This window comes from Phascolarctos cinereus, unplaced genomic scaffold (genome assembly GCF_003287225.1).
Source record: "Phascolarctos cinereus isolate Bilbo 61053 unplaced genomic scaffold, phaCin_HiC Scaffold_5;HRSCAF=322, whole genome shotgun sequence".
NCBI classification, from domain to species: Eukaryota; Metazoa; Chordata; class Mammalia; order Diprotodontia; family Phascolarctidae; genus Phascolarctos; species Phascolarctos cinereus.
In genome coordinates, this window is record NW_027555958.1 from 21,973,752 (window position 1) to 21,991,937 (window position 18,186).

Below are 18,186 nucleotides of genomic sequence, written 5' to 3' on the forward strand. Positions count from 1 at the left end.
GAGGGTTAGGTTCTCACTTTCCTGAAACAAGTCTGCTTCTCACTTTTGATCCTGCTCTGTTGTACTCCCCGGCATGCTAGCGGGACCTCTCCAGAGGAAGAAGAGCAGGTCACAAAGTGAAGTTTTGCCAGTTTGGATTAACAGCCGCCGGGGTTTGCTGTATTTGGCGAGGGGAAGACAGAAGAAACAATATGTGTTTCAGTTAGCTTCTTGGTTAATACGGATTTTTTTCTGTGTGCAAAAAATTAGGAAAAATGGGCCCACGTCTGTGTTATTACGTAGACCTTGGGGACTTTTGGAATACAAGGAGACTCAAGCAAGAAATCTGAACTTACACATTACCTGGCTCGGAAAATAAAATGCTGTTATCTTTCGTTGTTTAGCTCAAGCTCTTGGACTTACTGAGGCTGTCAAGGTACCATATCCAGTCTTTGAATCCAATCCTGAGTTCCTCTATGTGGAAGGCCTGCCAGAAGGAATCCCCTTCCGAAGTCCCACCTGGTTTGGAATTCCACGGCTCGAAAGGATTGTCCGCGGAAGTAATAAGATCAAGTTTGTGGTTAAAAAGTAAGTGGCGCATGACAGCCTGCTACCCCTTTAGTCACCTTGGGACAGCCAAGTGCAGGGGATAGAGCGTGTCATTGCAGCGCAGTCCCAAATCTGATCCTGCTGTAGCTGCTGAAAGGTCTGGTCCATTATCCCAGCCTTTTCCATTGCTTTTGGAGATCATGCATGAGCGCACCTTTTTGTCTCGCACGAGTTAGGTAGTTGAAAAATCAATTTTTCTGGAATGCTTTAGAATTCCTGAGTGAAAGGCATGATCAAAATTGAGGCCTTTGTTGTAACTACAACTGCTGTTATCCTTGTTAGCATCTGATGGTTTAATGATTGAATGATTCCCTGCGAGGGCTGTCAGAGATCACTTACACTGGGTCTCTGCATTTCGGGGATGAAAGAAAGCCATTTGGCAGAATTTTAGGAATGTCATTGCCCTGCCTTCATCTTCAGTGCTGATGGACGTTGAACTTTATAGCTTTGGGCCTGGCTAGAATAAACACACACTGTGTGTGCTGTGTGCGTGGTCTAAGCAATAGGTGCTATGGATATCGAAGCTATTTCTAACAGTATTTTCGTGAATCGTGTTATAAGTAATAAGGCATAAATTAATTACAGATTAATTACAAAGCAGCTAAAGATTGCTTCTTCGTTACATCTTTGGGGGGAAGTATTGCAGTCACTAAAACCTCATAGGGTGTATGGAGAGGAGCCAGTGGGAGGAGCTAGGTGAAGATCTGATGCCTGAGGAGGTGCCTGCGCATGGGGGTTAGAATGGCCTCACTCTTCTGAGGGGCCCCGCTCACTGATTTTTGTATGAGGCTTCCACAGAGAAGCACATAGGAGATAAAGGAGGTGTCGTGGTGTAGCAGAAAGAACCCTGGGAGCCAGCTGGCGATGGGAGGGGTTGGTGACCTGTGGTCCCCCCCTCCTCGGCCACTCTCTGGCTGTGTGTGAATTGGGGCAAGTCCCTTCCACATCTGAGGGCTCCTCTTGTCGAGTTAATGCATTGGACTGGATGGTCTCTGTGGTGGAACGTTGGTAGTGTGGGCTTGAGTGGTGCAGGCTGAGATGACTTTTTCTTCTTTTCATTCATAGGCCGGAGCTGGTTCTTTCCTACTTACCTCCTGGAATGGCGAGTAAAGTCAACACTAAAGGTAAGGGAGCAGGATTCCTCAGGGATTTGGGGCCCCTAGCAAACGTGGATAGACTGGCTGTGCACCAGGCACTTTTCTGTCAACGTTGGGTTGAAACCTTGTTTGCGTCCCCAGGGGTCACAGCCTGCCCCACTCTCCCCCACCCCACCCCACATCCCTGTGCAGCACACCATCCTCAGTGTCTGCGTTGCTCTGCTTTGCAGCCTTGCAGACCTCAAAGAGAGCCCGGAGCCCCGGCAGCAACTCCAAGGTGCCGGAGATCGAGGTGACTGTGGAAGGTGAGACCATGCCACTGCCCAGCTCTGAGTCCTTGGGGACAGTTTTACCACCCTTCAGTGCAGCGCCAGGGTGGTGCCTGATTTATGGGGTGGCAACATTCTTGTGATGGGGTTTGGGGCTAGGGTCTTGTTCTGTGAGATTCCCTTAGTCACTAGACGAGAGGCAGAGTTGGCTGATTAACCTTTTTTTTTTTTTATTGGAGGGAGACCATCATGTAGTGAAGAAATTACATTGTATTTGATTTTTTTTCCTTTTTGCTCTCTGAGGAAGGGTATAGGTTTGCTAGAAGACGGCCTAAGGCCTTTACTGAGATTGTCGGATAAGTCAGGAGTGGCTGATCCCCGCTCACCCAAACCATCACAGGGCTCGGGTTGACCTTGGAAGTGAACAGGCACATGCAGAGGGGTGGCAGACCCGTGCTGGGAGTGACCTGTGAGAGGTGTCCTCAAGGAGCAAGGATGCTTAGCGCAATTGGGGGTAGAGGAGTCTCTGAGGAGCACTGTGCTCTTCCTGTGGCTGTGGAACGGTGCCCTAAAATTGTGTCACACCAGGTTTATGCATAGCAGTGGTCAGTGTTTGGGGAGCTCTTAAAGAAAGCCCTGTCCAAAATTGACTGGGGTGTGGGAAGCTGCGGACACCTCTCTGCACCCAGAGCTCTGGACAGCTGTTGGCCTCCTAATTGTGTTTCCTTTTTTTTTAGGCTTCGTCAGGGACAGATATGCTGTTGGACTGAACATTTTAGGCAACCAGGGGGCCTGGGTGGTGGCTATACTCTGAGGGGAATGAGGAACCACTGGTTTAATTACAAGTGGAAGGAGGTGGGGAGGGGAGTGGGGAGATCTGGGCTTTGGGCCAAGGCAGAAGCAGGAACCAGTGTGGACAGGGCTAGATTCAGAGAGATGTAACTGGCGGGTCTGGGCAGTCTCTGCCCATGTTGGTTCAGTGAGTTTTTCAAGTGAGAATTCAGAAACCGCAGCAGATAAAAGGATTAGAAAAAGAACTTGGAAGTGGTTGAGCATTTTTGGTTGTTTAGCTTAGGCAAAAAAAAAGTTGAATGGCTTGGTCAGTGTCATCCATGGAGGAGCAGAAACAAAAAGAAATGACATTAAATTTCAGCTGAGACGTCTGTTTGCTGTGGAAATCTGTCCCCTACATGTGTACCTCTTGCCCCGATCTCTCCCCAGAAGCTGTGGCCTGGCCCTCCCATCTCTGTGGACATTTTTGCCCAGGTGTGCTGTTCTCCGTGCACCTCCATCCTCAGTGCACGGGAGCCACCCTCCATGTCTGCTTGCCACCCTTTTTCCTTGCCTGCTGCCATCCTAGTCATTTCAGAGCCCTTGCCTGCCACCTTCAGTCTCTTCCCCTCCTAATGGATCCAGTTGCCCTTTGGCAGATTGGGCTTGAGAATAGCTCCCCATTCTGTACACGTTAAAGCCTAGCATTTAAGGCCCTCTGGGATCTCTCTTCAACCAACTTTTCCAGCCAAGTACCTGACCCTGGAGGTCTTTAGGAAAGAACAGACACCAGTCTGTATTGTACAGAGTACTTGACATGTATTTGAAGAGAGAGGTGAGCCAGACAGAAAGGTCATTCCTCAAAGCCCCTTCTAGAATGAGTTTTCTCTGATTCTACACGAAGAAAGACCCAATTAATACACGTCTGTGTTCTGTCTGCCCTTCTTCACTGTATCTGTAAACTTGGTTTGACCCTTTTGTGTCTAGAGAAGAAAGTGTTGTAAAGTTAAAATGCTGTACAAAAATAGAATATGTACTAGTAACTTCTCATTAGAATAAAATGTAAAAGTGACTTTCTGACAGAAAATTGGGATCTAGTGGAGGAAGTGACCTGAACCAATAAGCTAACTTTAAAGTGACAGGCTCTTAGATATCGCTAGAAAGACAGTCAGGCTTCAGACAGGTCAGAGGCAGTCGGCAGGGTTTGTACGATCAGAAGAAGAAAGGAGGGGGTGTGTTTCAGTGAGTCAGCAAGAGAAGGAAACGTTCTTTACTTGGCCTAGACTGAGGGTGGAATAAGGGTTGGGGATACAGAGAAGGGTAGCCATGTGGTCATTGCCTTCCAGAAGCTTGTATTGTGATGGGGAGAGAACATGGTTCTGACTCAACAAAAGAGAAGCGGGCTACTTTGGAGGTCATCAAGAAGGGAGAGGTTACGATGGGCTGGGGCAAGGGGAGATAGCCAGGAAAAAGCTTTTTTGCAGAAGGTGCGGTTTGAGGCAGAATTGAGGAGCGAGAGCATTCCAGGCCCGGAGGGACAGCCAGTGTGAAGGCCCCTAGTCCGGAGGTAGAGGACTGCATGCCCACGAGAGCCAGTGATTCTGTGTTGTGGCGAATATATGGGGGGGACCAGAGAGCGGGAGGAGCCTGGGTTGTGAGATGTTTGATCCTTGGGGTAAGGAGGCAGCCCTAGCCCTTTGTTGAATAGGGGGAGGTGACATGGTCAGATCAGGAGCCGAGCAGAAGATCAATTGACATTGGGTCATGAGAGCCCGTACCAGCGTACTGGCCACGTGAGGGACGTCTGCCAGATGTTGAGAAGAGAGATGATTGGATGTGTGGGGTGAGTGCAGATGAGGCGGCAGGCCTCACATGGTTGGGAGATGGTGCTGCCTTCAGCACTAACAGGGACGTTTCGAGGAGGGAAAAGTTTTGGAGAAAAGATAGGGGCTTCTGTTTTGCGCAGAGTGAATTTGAAATCTCTGGGAGACGTCCGGTTCACGGTGTATGGTAGCCATTGAGACTGGAAGTCAGTAGAGAGGCTGAGGGCCAAAGAAATAAATGTGAAAAATCATCTGCTCAGAGAAGACAGTTGAAGCCTTGGGAGGTGATAGGATCCCCAAGAGAGATAGCAGAGGGAGAAGAGATGACGGCCAACAGTGCTTAGTGGCTGTGACCTGGATGAAAATCCTGGGAGGGAGACTGAGAATGGGGGTCAGACAGGGGGAAAGATGGGCCATGAAACTGACGTGATGTCCAGTGGAAGGAGGCAAAGCTGATCGCTTTGGCAGTCACGAGGCTGCTGTTCCCTCTGGAGGAGGCAAGGTCTGGTGAATGAGGCGGGTGGAGGCAGTGAAGGCGCGGATTGTAGGAAAGCAGAGGGGAGAGATAGGAGGTGATACCTGGTCCATATCCAGTCAGAGGTGTAGTCAATAAACAGTTATTAAGAGCCTGCTGTGTGCCAGACCCTGTGCTAAGCAGTGGGGATACGCTTAGGGGGGAAAAAAGACAGCTCCTGCTTGCCCTCCAGGAGCTTACAGTCTGACGGGGGAAGACAATACATGAAGGGAAATTGGGGGAGCGTGGCAGGGAGAGAAGGTATGAGGTGAGGACAGGGGGAAAAACAGGCATGTTTGGAGGCAGCCAAGAAGCAGCCAGGAGCCAGGCAGACACTGAAGGTGGTTGAGAGGAATGGGGTCCCTTGTGTTCATGTGAGGAGATCTGGGTGACATTGGCTAAGTGGTGTGAGAGGAGAAGAGCGCCAACGATAGCTGCCGTTTATAGAGTGTCGGCTGTGTGCCAGGCACTGGGTGAAGCACTTCACAGTTATCTCATTGTCTGCTGTCCACAGCCCTGTGGGAGGGGGGTGCTGCTGTTATCCCCATCTTACAGATGAAAAAACAGGCAAGAGGACAAGTAACTTGCCCAGGGCCACACAGCTAGGGAGTGTCTTAGGCTTCAATTTTTTGGTGAAGTTCAAGGCAAGGACCTTTTCTTCAGGGGAGCCATGGGATGCTTCAGGAAGAGAAAGAGGTGTGGAAGAGGCATTCTGTGTTGTCATCCAGATAGTCCCTTGGGAGGAGCACTAGAGGATGGTCTTGTGGTTGGGATGATTGTCACATCAGTGTAGGGCAGCTGTTCAGCAGTGGGTGCCACGGAAGCTTGGCAAGGCCTGACCAATAGGGGATGGAGGGGTGACCATAGCATACAGTGGAACTGGTTCATCACTGCAAGGGAAGGAAAGAAGGAGAATGTAGCGAAGGAAGGAATGATTGATGGCTTGGCAAATTTGAAATAAACGCAGTATTAAAATGTATTATTACCATGTTGTCCAAGGTACATAGTGTATGTTAGTCTTTATTCTTCAATGGCTGTTCCTCAGGATCATATTCATTTGGTGAATAATCTTTATTTATGCATCTCTAGGTCCTAATAATAAGCCGCAAACTACAGCTGTTCGAACTCCTACCCAGACTAATGGTTCCAATACTCCCTTCAAACCTCGAGGGAGAGAATTTTCATTTGGTAAGCTTTTTTTCTCAGTTATTTCTATGGAGTTCACAATTTTTAGTTCTTAAATGAAAGGGAATTTTAATAGGAACATTTTGCATCATCTAATTAATTAGGCTTGTGTGTGTTTAGAAAATTTTGTTTGACCTGAGTTCACACTGTGTCCTTCTCAGTAGCACTTAAAGCCTGTACTTGGTCAAACTGAGATTGTAAAGATTGTTGTTATTATCATCATTTTGCTGGTTTTTGTACACAGTAATAACATGATGGCCTTTTCCTTGGGAGGTTTGAGATAACCTGTGAAGGCAGTGCTAGAGCCTCTGCTTTTGTTAGCATTGCACTTGAAAACAGGAAAATCTCCAGATTGTATCTTGCAGAGATTTTTAGAAATGCTAAGTGTCCTAGAAAGAGGTTGACCTTCTCTCAGGTGCTCCCCACTTCTTTGCAGCAGCCACTGAAGCTACTGTATTAACTAGACTTTGTTATTTTCTTTCTTTGCAGAGGCCTGGAATGCTAAAATTACAGACCTCAAACAGAAAGTTGAAAATCTCTTTAATGAAAAATGTGGTAAGTGTATTTTGAAACTGAATAAGCATTTCCTAGCTTTTAAAAATTTCAGGAAAGCAGCTAAAATCCTTAGTGTCCTGTCCTAGAATGTTGAATAAGGTGTTACCTTAGTGTGGTATGTGGTAGCTCCCCAGAGAAGCCCCTTTCACTCAACGGTCCTGAAGTGTCTCGATGACCTCTCTGAATCTCTTCTGCCCTGCTTGAAAACCACTTGTGTGGGATGTGGAGGGGGGAAGTTCAGGGTTTGGAGATTGTCACGCCGTGACCCCATTTCTGAATATCGTATCACAACCTGCTTGTCTCACTTACAGAGCTCCATCCGTTCATCCTCTGCTCAGATTTCTATTCTCTTTCAGGTGAGGCTCTTGGCCTTAAGCACCCTGTGAAGGTACCATTTGCATTGTTCGAATCTTTCCCCGAAGATTTTTACGTCGAAGGTTTACCAGAGGGTGTGCCATTCCGACGACCATCAACTTTCGGCATTCCAAGACTGGAGAAGATACTCAGAAATAAAGCCAAGATCAAGTTTATCATTAAAAAGTATGGGAGTGAGGCTGATCCAATCCCTTTCATTGAAAATGCTTTGGCTAATTTTTTGTGGGCCATACCTAGAACCATCCTGAGGCTCCTCTAGTTTGCTTTCTAAAAAGTTGGATCAGGTGCTAGTCAATTCTAAGAGATCCAGTCTTTGACAATGGGAGATGATGAAATAAGGCACTAGATATCCCTTAAGTTGTCTGTCCCTACTCACGTGAAGGGCATGTCCTCCTGCCTGTTGTCCTCAGGCAGCTAGTTTGGGTGTCTGCTTGCTTGGGAAGACTAGTGCGGGTCTACATCACTTCAGTCCTTAAGCAATTTAGATTCTAGATTGTGTCCCTCCTCAAGAATTCTTGCTGATGATTTGAAGGTACGTTAACAATGGACATAATAGGGGGCAGCTAGGTGGTGCAGTGGATAAGAGCATTGGCCCTGAAGTCAGGAGGACCTGAGTTCAAATCTGGCTTCAGACCAAACACTTGACACTTACTAGCTGTGTGACCTTGGGCAAGTCACTTAACCCCAGTTGCCTTAAAAAAAAACAAAACAAAACACCAATGGACATAACAAAGAAAAGTTAGGGAAGAAATTGTAATGCTCCTCAGTTTAGCTGATTTCTCCAAGCCTATTTGTTGTGTGATTCAAGAGAGAAGACTTTGAAGGGATTGAAAATTTTAACTGTTAAACAGATTTAAGTTTCACTTACCTGTAATATCCCTAGTCATTCACTACTAGAGATAATTGTTATATGACTGCCAGCAAAGATTTATACATTATGTTGTGTGTATTTTGAGTCTTTGGAATATGGAATTCCTTAGGTTAAAGTTTGCTATTGTTTGGGTAGTTACAGTGTCATTTTACTGATGAAAATTGCATCTTACCTTCATCTCTAGGCCTGAGATGTTTGAAACTGCCATTAAAGAAAGCACTTCCAAAAGCCCTCCAAGTAAGTATGATGAGAGAAAGAGCATTTGAGAGTTTGTTACCAATCGAGATTACAAAGATACCGATTTAAAATTCTATTCCAGTGGATCTGTGATCTCATTGATCGGGGATATTCCCTGCAGTGATGCAGATCACACTTCTGTGGGGCCCATTTCATGGACGCTTTCCCCCGAGGGCTTGTCTGCCCACCCTTCTGGGACCTTCCGCTGCCTCTTTTGAACTCGTGAGCAGATGGATAAAACACGTGGGCTGTCATGTATTCCTTGCTCCAGCTCTGTGACCAGCCCCTCCTGTCTTGGGGTCTTACATTTCTTTGTTGACGTCCTGTGTGCCCCTTTTCCATCACAATGTCCTGTTTGGGGTGTCCTACAGCCTGCTCACACCTCCCGAGTACCTCTCCGCTGCCTGGGAGGGATCCTCACCTCCACTTCTTGGCAGACTGTCATGTTCTATGAATGACTTGCAGCCATGCAACACAGTATTGGTATTTAAAACATAGGACTGTGATTCAAGGAGAAGTGTGGCATTATTAAAACAACTGCAGTTTTGCAAAGGAATCCAGCCTGCTCTCCTACCACTCGACTCTGAGCCCACATTAATGTCCATTTGCAGTATCTACCGACATGTCGATGTCTATATAGAGAGAGATGTCTGTATACAGGTATATATAGATAGATTGATCTATGTCCATAAAATAGATACGAGATGAGCTCTAACAGTTATCCACTCAAGTGCATATCGTAGTCTAGATAATCGTCGTTCTTCATCCACTTGATTTTTCTTATGTGGATGGTTAGGCCAAATTCTTTCGAGTGATTCTGGATCTCATTTAGGAGGCTCTGCAGTGTTCTCGGGCTTGATGAAATCTCCACAATGTCACCCACAAAAAGGACCAATCTGGAGGACCTCACCATCTGTAGGGAATCCCTCTTTGACTTCGGACTCTGCGCTGGATCTCCTCCATAACACTGGTGAACACCTTTGGCGAGCGTACATCTCCCTCTTTTATGCCTCACTCAGTAGAAGGATCAGGAGGGTCAACAGGGTTATCTCTGTCATATCTTTTAAAGAATCTTGAATAATTTTGACCCATGCATGGGAGACAGACACTTTGTTGGAGGAGAGCTTTGAAGGTGCCTTTTTTTTTTTTTTTTTTTTTTTTTGCTCTACTCAAACCAAAGCTTTTTAAGACAGTAAACAGCCCAGGGGGATTTTGTGTTCTCTACCTCTTCTTAACTTACTGTGCAGTGGTAGAGGGAAAGTCTGCAGTAGAATAGTGTTTGCAGAATTCTGATTCTTCCCTTTTAATTCCTTCACTCTGGATGTGTGTGTGTTTGTACACAGATTTTCAGTCTCCTACCAGTTTCAGATAGTTGGGGGAATAGTCAGAAAGGCTGCCTTTTGGGGGTCAGAGTGACTGAGGGTTTTGTGCACCTTCAGTGAGTCTTCCCCTCCTTGAAGGATCCCTGAAGGATACTGCCTCCTACGGGGAGCTCCTCGGGGCACATGTGGTCTAACCCAGCGGCCTCTCCTCTCTTGCTTTTCTTCGGTGCGCATCCGCCGTTGTGATGCTCGGCAGAGTCCGAGCATGGTGGGTTTGCCATGCCTTGTTTGTTATACAAAAGTCTTGGCAGCCGTTTTCTGTCTTTCATCTCTTTTGCTGTCCTCTTCCCAGTGTCATCCTTAAATGCCCTCAAAACGGCTTTGCTTAGCTGGGTCTCTTACCAGTCTTTTTTTTTTTTTTAATTGGTTTCCCCTCGACTGCTTCTCACTGTTCCGTGAGGGTACACTACTCAACAATGTTTTATGCTTTCCTTCTCTGTAAGGTTTTATAAACCAAGTGCATACGTGAAAACAGTGTCGCCTTTGCCTGTCCGTCTCTCTGCTACTGCTGTTTGACCAAGGTTCACTTGGTCCCCCTTGTTAGGGCAGTGGATTTCTATCGGGTAAACATGTGTTTACAATTGTAGTAATGACTGTCGTAGCCCTGTTTTTGTATTGTAGTGTAGGTGACTTGTTTGAAGAGGTCAGGTTGGAGCTTTTCATTTCTTTCGTTCCTTATCTTTTCCTCTTTTTTATTTCTTTCACTCTGTATTTTTATTTTTACTGTAACAGTGGTGATCGATTATATGTATAGCTGACTAAGGAATGACACCCACAGTGGTAACAAATCGTATCCTGTCATTAAAAAAAGAAATGTTATTCCGTGATTTCCCTGTACCTCCCAGCTTTCTCTTCCAGAGAAGGTTTTCCTGATGAGCATGTATGAGACTTCTGTGTAATATACAGTTCTTGGCCTCTCATCCCCTGTTTGTGCCCTGCTCTCACGTATTCCACCTTTGCATTTGCCATTTGCACAGACATCACTGAGTGTCACGGTCCATAGTGATTTAATTTGGAGGAGGCTGTTCTCAAGTTCTTTGTACAGTGTGTCTACTTCTTCACCCTGGGCGGTGCAGAGGTGGCCAACTTTATTTTCAGTGGTCTTTTTGAAAAGAGCATGAGCTAATGAGCACATAGTGCAATGGGAGAGGACCCAAGGTTCTGGAAAGGGATGTTTCCTGTTGCCTTTAGGCACCTGATGAGGATGACAGCCATGGCAATAGCCAGGTCTTTTGTTTGCCTTTCCCAGGAGAATCTGTGAGCCATCCTTTTTCTGTACTTCCTTCTGTCTTCTGGTTTTTGTTTATCAGAAAAATGGTATTGAAGGCCTAGGTTGAGTTCCTTTAGTGTGGCCAGCATGTCACTGAGGATGGATCTCACGTTCAGGGTGCCAGTCATCAAGTTTATCATTACAGACAGTTTTAAAGCTATGGGGGTCTTAGCAATTGCGTCCTCTTTTCTGCCGCTCGGCCACTTTTACTGCAGAAGCCAGAGGGAAGGGCTGCACGGGACGAAGCGCCGTTTTGAATCTTGTTTGTTTCATGGGTTACCGTGGCCAAAGCATTCATTACCATGTGGCCAGCCTTCTGACGATAAGTGAGCCTCTCCAATTGTCACTAAAGTGGTCCTTGGGAAATGGGCAGAGCCTCTTTACAAAAACCAAGACTTGAGTCTTGGCAGCTGGGCAAAATCTGCTAGAACTTCCTACAGCCTCCTGGAGTCCAGGGTCACCTGCAGGGCAGGATGAGGCTTCAGAGTGGGACTTTTGTGGAGGTTCAGTCTTTGATGAAATGAGATGGAATCAAAATGAGAAGTCATCATTGTCTCCAATCGGGAAGTGTCTTTTCATTTGTTAATTCAGTAAGTACTTTTGGGGGTGGTACACACCAGTTTACTTGATCTGGTGAGAGATAATGAGAGGAAGGCCGTAGACTATCCTCAGGTGTCCTGCGGTCTCATCAGAGATACTGTGTCTGTGGAAAAAGACTCATTTCCCCGTGTGCCATCCTAAGTGGTGTGGAGGGGGGCAGTGCTGGCCCTAGCCAAAAAGCTCAGGCGAGGCGCACGCCCGTCTGACCCTAGTCTAATGCTAAGTTTCTGTTTTAAGGAAAAATGAATTCAGCCAATGTCACTACCACAGCAGCAGGGGTGGAGGACCTCAACATCATTCAGGTGACAATTCCAGGTATGGTGTCCGCTGCGTTTTTAGCTGTTTTTTCTCATTTGCTCCAGTGGGTCTCCTGGGGGTCTGTGGCTTGGTTGATCTCATGAGATGAGTGACCATCCTGTGTGCAAGCAGCCCTGCTGCCCTCGAGAAGGAGCCTGAGGCTGTAGCTTCTCCTCAATTGGTTTTATAATTGAGAACAGTGTTCAGCTTCACGTAAATTAGTAACTCTGATAGACTTGTACAGTTACAAAGGAGATCACTAGTAGAGTCCTGTAGCCGAGTTGGCTGTGACATAGAGATTGGATTATGACACTGTCTGGCCACCTGAACTTTTCTGTAAGGAGTGTGCATTTAACAGCTTTGCATTTCCCTTTAAAATCTTACTAGATGACGAGAGTGAAAGACTATCAAAAGTGGAAAAGGCCCGGCAGCTGCGAGAGCAAGTGAATGATCTCTTTAGCCGCAAATTTGGTAAGTCTGGGGCTTTTCCCGACCAGCCTGGTAGGAGCGACACGTGGGGTCGCCCCACCTGACGTCGAGTCCCAAGGATCTCCTGACCGGGGCTGCCCAGCCAGAGTCCTGGCTCTCCCGTGACCACCCCTACTCGCGTCACCACTGATGTCCAAGACAAGTCTTAGTGTGGCTGGAGCACCTTGTCAGTGTGTGAAGGGAGAGGTGGCAGCAGCCACGGCGGCAGTGCTTTTGCTTTCGTCACTCTGCCGGTGTTGTGTAATAAGGAGGAAGGATGGTGTGGCGAGGGCCTCGGGGCTGCGGTGACCCCTGGCGTCCCTCCTTCTTCCTCTAGATCCAAGACTGTCTTCACAAATGCCTCATTTGATCCTCACAAGAACGCTGTGAGGTGACTGCTGCTGGTATATCCACTTTGCAGTCGGTGAAACTGAGGCTAGGTGACTTATCCGAGTCACACGGCTAGGATTTGACCTTGGGTCTCCCCGCCTGCAGGCCCAGCATCACCAAACTACTTCTTCAGTCACCAAAGCTTTGAGCGATGATACTGCGTGTGCTGTAGACTCGTAGGGATTGTGGTGAAGAGCTCTCTGTGTTGGCTTAGTTACTTGTGGGAAGTCTTACTTCAGTGATTACTGTCATGTACCATAAAAATCCTGTTTGAAATGCAAAGGTGACTTCTGGAGGGAAAAGCTGGATGACTTAATTTTGAACCAGTGAGGAGGAGCTGCCCATGTGCTCTTGTTCATGTTCTCTATCCCAGGTGAAGCAATTGGCATGGGCTTTCCTGTGAAAGTCCCCTATAGGAAAATCACCATCAATCCTGGCTGTGTGGTCGTAGATGGGATGCCCCCTGGGGTGGCCTTCAAAGCCCCCAGCTATCTGGAAATCAGCTCCATGAGAAGAATCTTAGATTCAGCAGAATTTATCAAATTCACTGTCATTAGGTAAGTTTCCAAAAAAGTTGTCCCTGGTCACTATCCCAAGAGTGAACGAGTGGGCAGCTGGCCCCATGGGAGGCCCAGGGGGTGCTCAGCGTGAGCCAAAGCAGAAGCTGATTTTATGTGATTGCAGCAGAGAGGTAACTGATTGTGCTGCCCTTGTCTCAGAGTCTGAGGCACGCGAGGCACAGGGAAATGCAGGCTGGGGGCTGGCTCCTCTTCTCATGGAACTTGGAGTGCAGTGAATCTGATGGCAGACAGGACCCCTCTTACATGAAACAGCACCTGGTCTGGGCACGAGAACGTGCTGTCCCTGGACTGTGAGGTCAGGGTAGTGTAGGGGAAAGACTGCCTGGAGGCAGCCAGGGAGGCTTCGTTGGGGGAGTTGACCTTTGGATTGGGCTTTACTAGGTGGGCAAGAGTTCAGTTTGTCCTAGCTGGCATGATGTGGAAAAGCTTTGAAGGTTAGGGGAACCCGCTGAGCCACTGAAGGGTGATAGACCAGCAAATAGGTTACTGTCGAGTCATTTCAGTCGTGTGTGACTGTCTGTGACCCCATTTGGGGTTTTCTTGGCAAAGATCCTGGAATGCTTTGCCCTTTCCTTCTCTAGCTCATTGGACAGATGAGGAAACTGAGGCAAACAGGGTGAAGTGACTTGCTTAGTCAATACAGCTAGGAAGTGTCTGCAGTTGGATTTTGACTGCCCCACCTGGCCGGCCTTGCCAGCATAGAGATATGTAAAATTAGTCTGGCATCACGAGACTAAAGGTGGATTACAGGGAAGAAAAACTGGGAGTGTCCTTAGCCCACATCTCTGTTGCTATTAGTAGAATGGGACGGATGTTGGGTAAGTGTTTATAATAAAATGTTGCTGCCAGGGCTGATTGTTTTTGAGACTTAGGGTATTTTTCTGACCTTGTTCTGTAAGACCCACCCCACTCCCTAACTCCAGACTGGGCATGCCCTTGCTCAGACCACAGTGGATCTTTGAACACGTACCTGTTATTCTTTTTGCCTACGGACTGATGCATTGTGCCATACTGTGCCCTTTCTTACTCATACTCTCCTGACCTCCTTATCTGTGCCTTTCCCTAGAATCTTGTCTCTGCAAAATACTTAACTCCCCTCCCCCCACACACACCCCTCCACACACATCCACGAGCAGTGTTGGCCCCACCTGACGCACTGCAGACCCTCGGTCAAGAATATATGGAGCTGTGGGCCTTGACCCCACCTGCAGACCCTCCCCTTAGTTCCACCTGCTGTAGATGGGTGAGTGACAGGTGTGATCCACAGGATTGTCTTGTAGAAATGATGGAGCCGATTGCTTCAGGTTATTCGTGAGTCACTTGTGTAGGTAACAAGCTCAGCAGAGGCCTTCCTTGACTCGGGAGGATTCTGCACCCGAAGAGAGAAGAGTGGGAATTAACTGGAATCACAGAATCGTATGTGGGAAGGATTGTCACTGGCCATCTGGGGCAATTCGTATCTGAAAAGAAATGTCTATTACAACCTGCCCACAGGATGGTTTTTAAGATTCTGGTTGAAGATCTCCAGTGATGGGGATCCCAGCACTCCCTGAAGCAGCGTGTTCTAATTATGACCAAGCATTTCCTGGCCTTGCTTGTAAATGTGCCCCTTTTCCGTCTCCCCCCAATATTCCCAGTTCTGCCTTAGGCCTTATCCCCCTTCCACATGATAATCCTTGAAATATTTAAAGACATCTGTCGCCCCCCAGGCTTTAGTCTGGCGAGATCTGTTCAAATCCTGACTCTGTCATCCAGCGCCTCCCGGCAGCACATCCCTACGCTGTGGGGGAGGGAAGGCACACCTCTGCCTTCAGGGGATGGCCAGTGAGTGGGGGGGGAGGGGCACCTCCCTTGAGGCTGTTTCCCTTACCCCGTGGGGACTTTGTTAGTGTTTCCTAGGTTGGGATCTGTTTGGAAAACAGCTACACTATCTTGCCTTTTTCCTTAGAGCTATAGTAATCTTGGTAATCTTCTGGTTTTTGTCCTCAAAATGGCTCTTGGAGCAAGGCGGTGAGCTAGAACTTCTGGTTAGACCTCTCTTTGCCTTCTAACCTCCTTTCAATCTCTGATGTCAGCGGGTGCAAGAAATAGGTGATGGCTGAATCCCGGTCACTGAGACACGAGCTGTCACTGCACTAGCACCAGTTTGGGGCAGTGAGTCATGGGATCAGTAGTGAAGAGCAAGCTGTGGAGGGGGAGGGAGGTCGAGGCAATGAGAAGCTCCTGTGTGTAAGGCTGTAGAGAAGAAAGATGCACCTTGAAACATAAAGCACCATGCCTCTCTTTTTCAGACCTTTTCCAGGACTTGTCATTAATAACCGTGAGTATTTCATGAGATTATAGGAGTTGGGAAGGACCTAATAAGATTGGTATTTGTTAAGTGTGACATTTCCCATGGTCATTGTTCCTCTGTCTCTGCACTAGGAATATGAGAGAGAGAGAGAGAGAGAGAGATGTGTGTGTGTGTGTGTGTGTGTGTGTGTGTGTTTCTGTTGCTTGGGTTTTATTGGCAAGACATTAGGACTTGCTAGTCCGACATGGTGGTGTTCTTCTATCCCCTCAGTTTGAAACACAGTTTACTGCATTTGATAAGTTTAGGTTTTCACTAGAGCTCTTTAGGGAAAGCTCCTAGGGAAAACTCAGAAATTAATCTTTATTGGTTGGAGCAGGGGAATGTTTTAAGCACAATTTGGACTTTAGGATAGTGGGCATAACCAGTTGCCTTCCAGCCTTCCCTGGACTCTGGGCCATCGTGGATACAAGAAGGCAAGCCAGGAGAGAGTCTGCACTCCAGCGACAGGCCTTGTTTCAAAAGCTTGTTAAAAAGTCTAATTAATAAGACAAAGGTAGACATGGTGCAAATTCTGATTCCTGGACTGGTTGTCACTTAGGGAATGATTATATAGTTTACCTTGGCTATGTTCACGTTAAACATGTTGGTACACGGAATGACCCGACTAGATTTGATAGCATTCAGACCACAGCTGTGGATGCTGGGCCCCCTTCATCTTGGGCCTGTGGTATGCATGCATGCCATGCAGCGCCTCCTGCCTTGTCAGCTTGTCAGTCAGGAGACTAGATAGAAAGCACGTTACGTGCCCTGGAGGCGGCTTCTCTTATAAACTCATCCGATCCTGTCACTTGCTTTCTCAGAGTTGGTTGATCAGACCGAATCAGAAGGCCCAGTAATACAAGGTATGTACAACAACAGAAACCGTTCCCCCAGCCAGGATCATCTGTAATAGACTCCAGATCCCCATGACCAAGGGGAGCTGCTCTCAGCGTGCTGCTGAAAATGAGCTCTCAGAGGACGGGGCATGTCAGCCTGTGTGTTGAGGAGAGAGAGAGACTTCAGGCGACTTTGTATCAGTCTGAGTGGCTGTAGCAACAGTGGCGTGGGGGTCCCCAGCGAGCCACGCAGCCTGTTCTGCCGCAGAACGTGGGGGAGCTGTGGTGGGAAGGATTAGGACTGTTGGAGGTATTTGGGGGTGCACTGCTTTGGGCGTGGAGTACGTCGGCAAGAGCAGTTGTTTAATTTTAAAGTGTCCATTAGAATGGGCAGCGTCTTTGGACTGCCTTCAGATCGGTACCAACTGCTGGGAAAAGACCTGCTTGGTCACAAATTCCACGTGCTCCACGTTGCTTTTTGTTGGTGGCCAGAGCAGGGGGCCGGGTTCCGGGGGTGCCCTCGTTCATCACCTGAGATGGTACCTTGTGAAGGAGCGAGAGGCGCTCTGTCTGCCCTGCTTTTAGTCACAGACACATCCTCGTCAGGGCACGGCAGTCTGCGATACGTCATTTATGACTTTTTATCCAGCAGTTTTTGACTAACTTTTAAAGGCATTAGAAAAAACTGTGTTTCTTTTTTCTGTGTAGAATCAGCTGATCCAAGCCAGTTGGAGGTTCCTGTGACAGAAGGTATTCAGGGTTGTTGGAAAGGGAATTTATGCCCTCCCTTAATTAGGAAAAGAGGATTAGGTGTGGTCTTTGTAAAAAGTGTTTCAGTAGAACCAAATGACCGCTTTGTTCTCTTGTTTCTGCGTGAAGATTATTTGTTGGTTTGCAGTAATACATTTTATGACATTTTCCAAGATTACTGAAGGGCTGTGTAACTCATTTGGGCCCTTTTATTTCCAAACATTTTAGACATTTTAGGGATCCTAAATGAGATGTAAAGGCTTACATAGGCAAACAAACTCTGGCATAAGTTGGACAGTGTATTTCTAAATCCAGAATATTTTTTCTATAAATAAATACCTAAGACAAGATGAGCGTTGGTTTTATTGCCACAGAAATGCAATTATTTCCTTGACAATATTACGACTTGAACACATTGAAATTTTTATTACAGTTTATCTTAGTAGAGTAATTAAACACTTTATGGTGACACGCACGTTGATTCATTGCTTTGGCTTTCCTTTCATTATGCAAGTGACTATTGTTTTCTCTTTTAGTAGATATAAAGGAAACGGAAGGAAGTTCTCAGATCAAACAGGAACCAGACCCGACGTGGTAGACCTCTTCATTCCTAGGGTAAATGACTTATGTTTCAGATGAAAAGGGGCAATTTTTGTTTTGTTTTGTTTTTGTTTTTTGGCTTAGGCAGTGGGGTTAAGTGACTTGCTCGGGGTCACACAGCTAGTAAGTATTAATTGTCTGAGGCCAGATTTGAACTCACGTCCTCCTGACTCTAGGGCTGGTGCTCTATCCACTGTGCCACCTAGCTGTCCTGAAAAGGGGCTTTACAAAATCATAGAGCCCTTTGCAGTCCTGAAAGTACTGGGCCAGTGTTGTTAGAGGGCGTGCTCATGGGCAGCCAGGAGGACACCTGTTCAGTCCAGCTGGAGCCTTGTTTAGAATGTGCATAGAACATATACATGGACATATCTATCTATCTATCTATATATATATAT

General features: G+C 47.1%; 1 protein-coding gene and 1 long non-coding RNA gene across 17 annotated transcripts in view; one reads left to right on the top strand and one right to left on the bottom strand.

Annotated features, from left to right (window-relative positions):
* GTF2I (general transcription factor IIi) overlaps positions 1-18,186 on the top strand; it is a 94,388-nt gene that overhangs the window by 74,249 nt on the left and 1,953 nt on the right. For 7 of the 16 annotated variants that reach the window (XM_021005817.2, XM_021005802.2, XM_021005806.2 and 4 more), the window contains 15 exons: positions 384-567; positions 1,654-1,712; positions 1,916-1,990; positions 6,152-6,250; positions 6,737-6,802; positions 7,159-7,342; positions 8,233-8,285; positions 9,118-9,255; positions 11,775-11,852; positions 12,222-12,305; positions 13,066-13,249; positions 15,565-15,593; positions 16,427-16,468; positions 17,150-17,191; positions 17,728-17,806. In XM_021005817.2, the coding sequence (XP_020861476.1) occupies positions 384-567; positions 1,654-1,712; positions 1,916-1,990; positions 6,152-6,250; positions 6,737-6,802; positions 7,159-7,342; positions 8,233-8,285; positions 9,118-9,255; positions 11,775-11,852; positions 12,222-12,305; positions 13,066-13,249; positions 15,565-15,593; positions 16,427-16,468; positions 17,150-17,191; positions 17,728-17,789 (1,379 nt within the window). In that variant the 3' untranslated portion in view covers positions 17,790-17,806. The remainder of the gene's footprint in view (positions 1-383; positions 568-1,653; positions 1,713-1,915; positions 1,991-6,151; positions 6,251-6,736; positions 6,803-7,158; positions 7,343-8,232; positions 8,286-9,117; positions 9,256-11,774; positions 11,853-12,221; positions 12,306-13,065; positions 13,250-15,564; positions 15,594-16,426; positions 16,469-17,149; positions 17,192-17,727; positions 17,807-18,186) is intronic. The other 9 variants (XM_021005809.2, XM_021005814.2, XM_021005811.2 and 6 more) reach the window with 3 other exon arrangements.
* On the bottom strand, positions 2,160-6,152 carry LOC144457477 (uncharacterized). Its single transcript, XR_013486808.1, has 2 exons — positions 6,049-6,152; positions 2,160-5,952 (listed from the first exon to the last, which is right to left on the bottom strand). It is a non-coding gene; the product is annotated as an uncharacterized LOC144457477 (long non-coding RNA).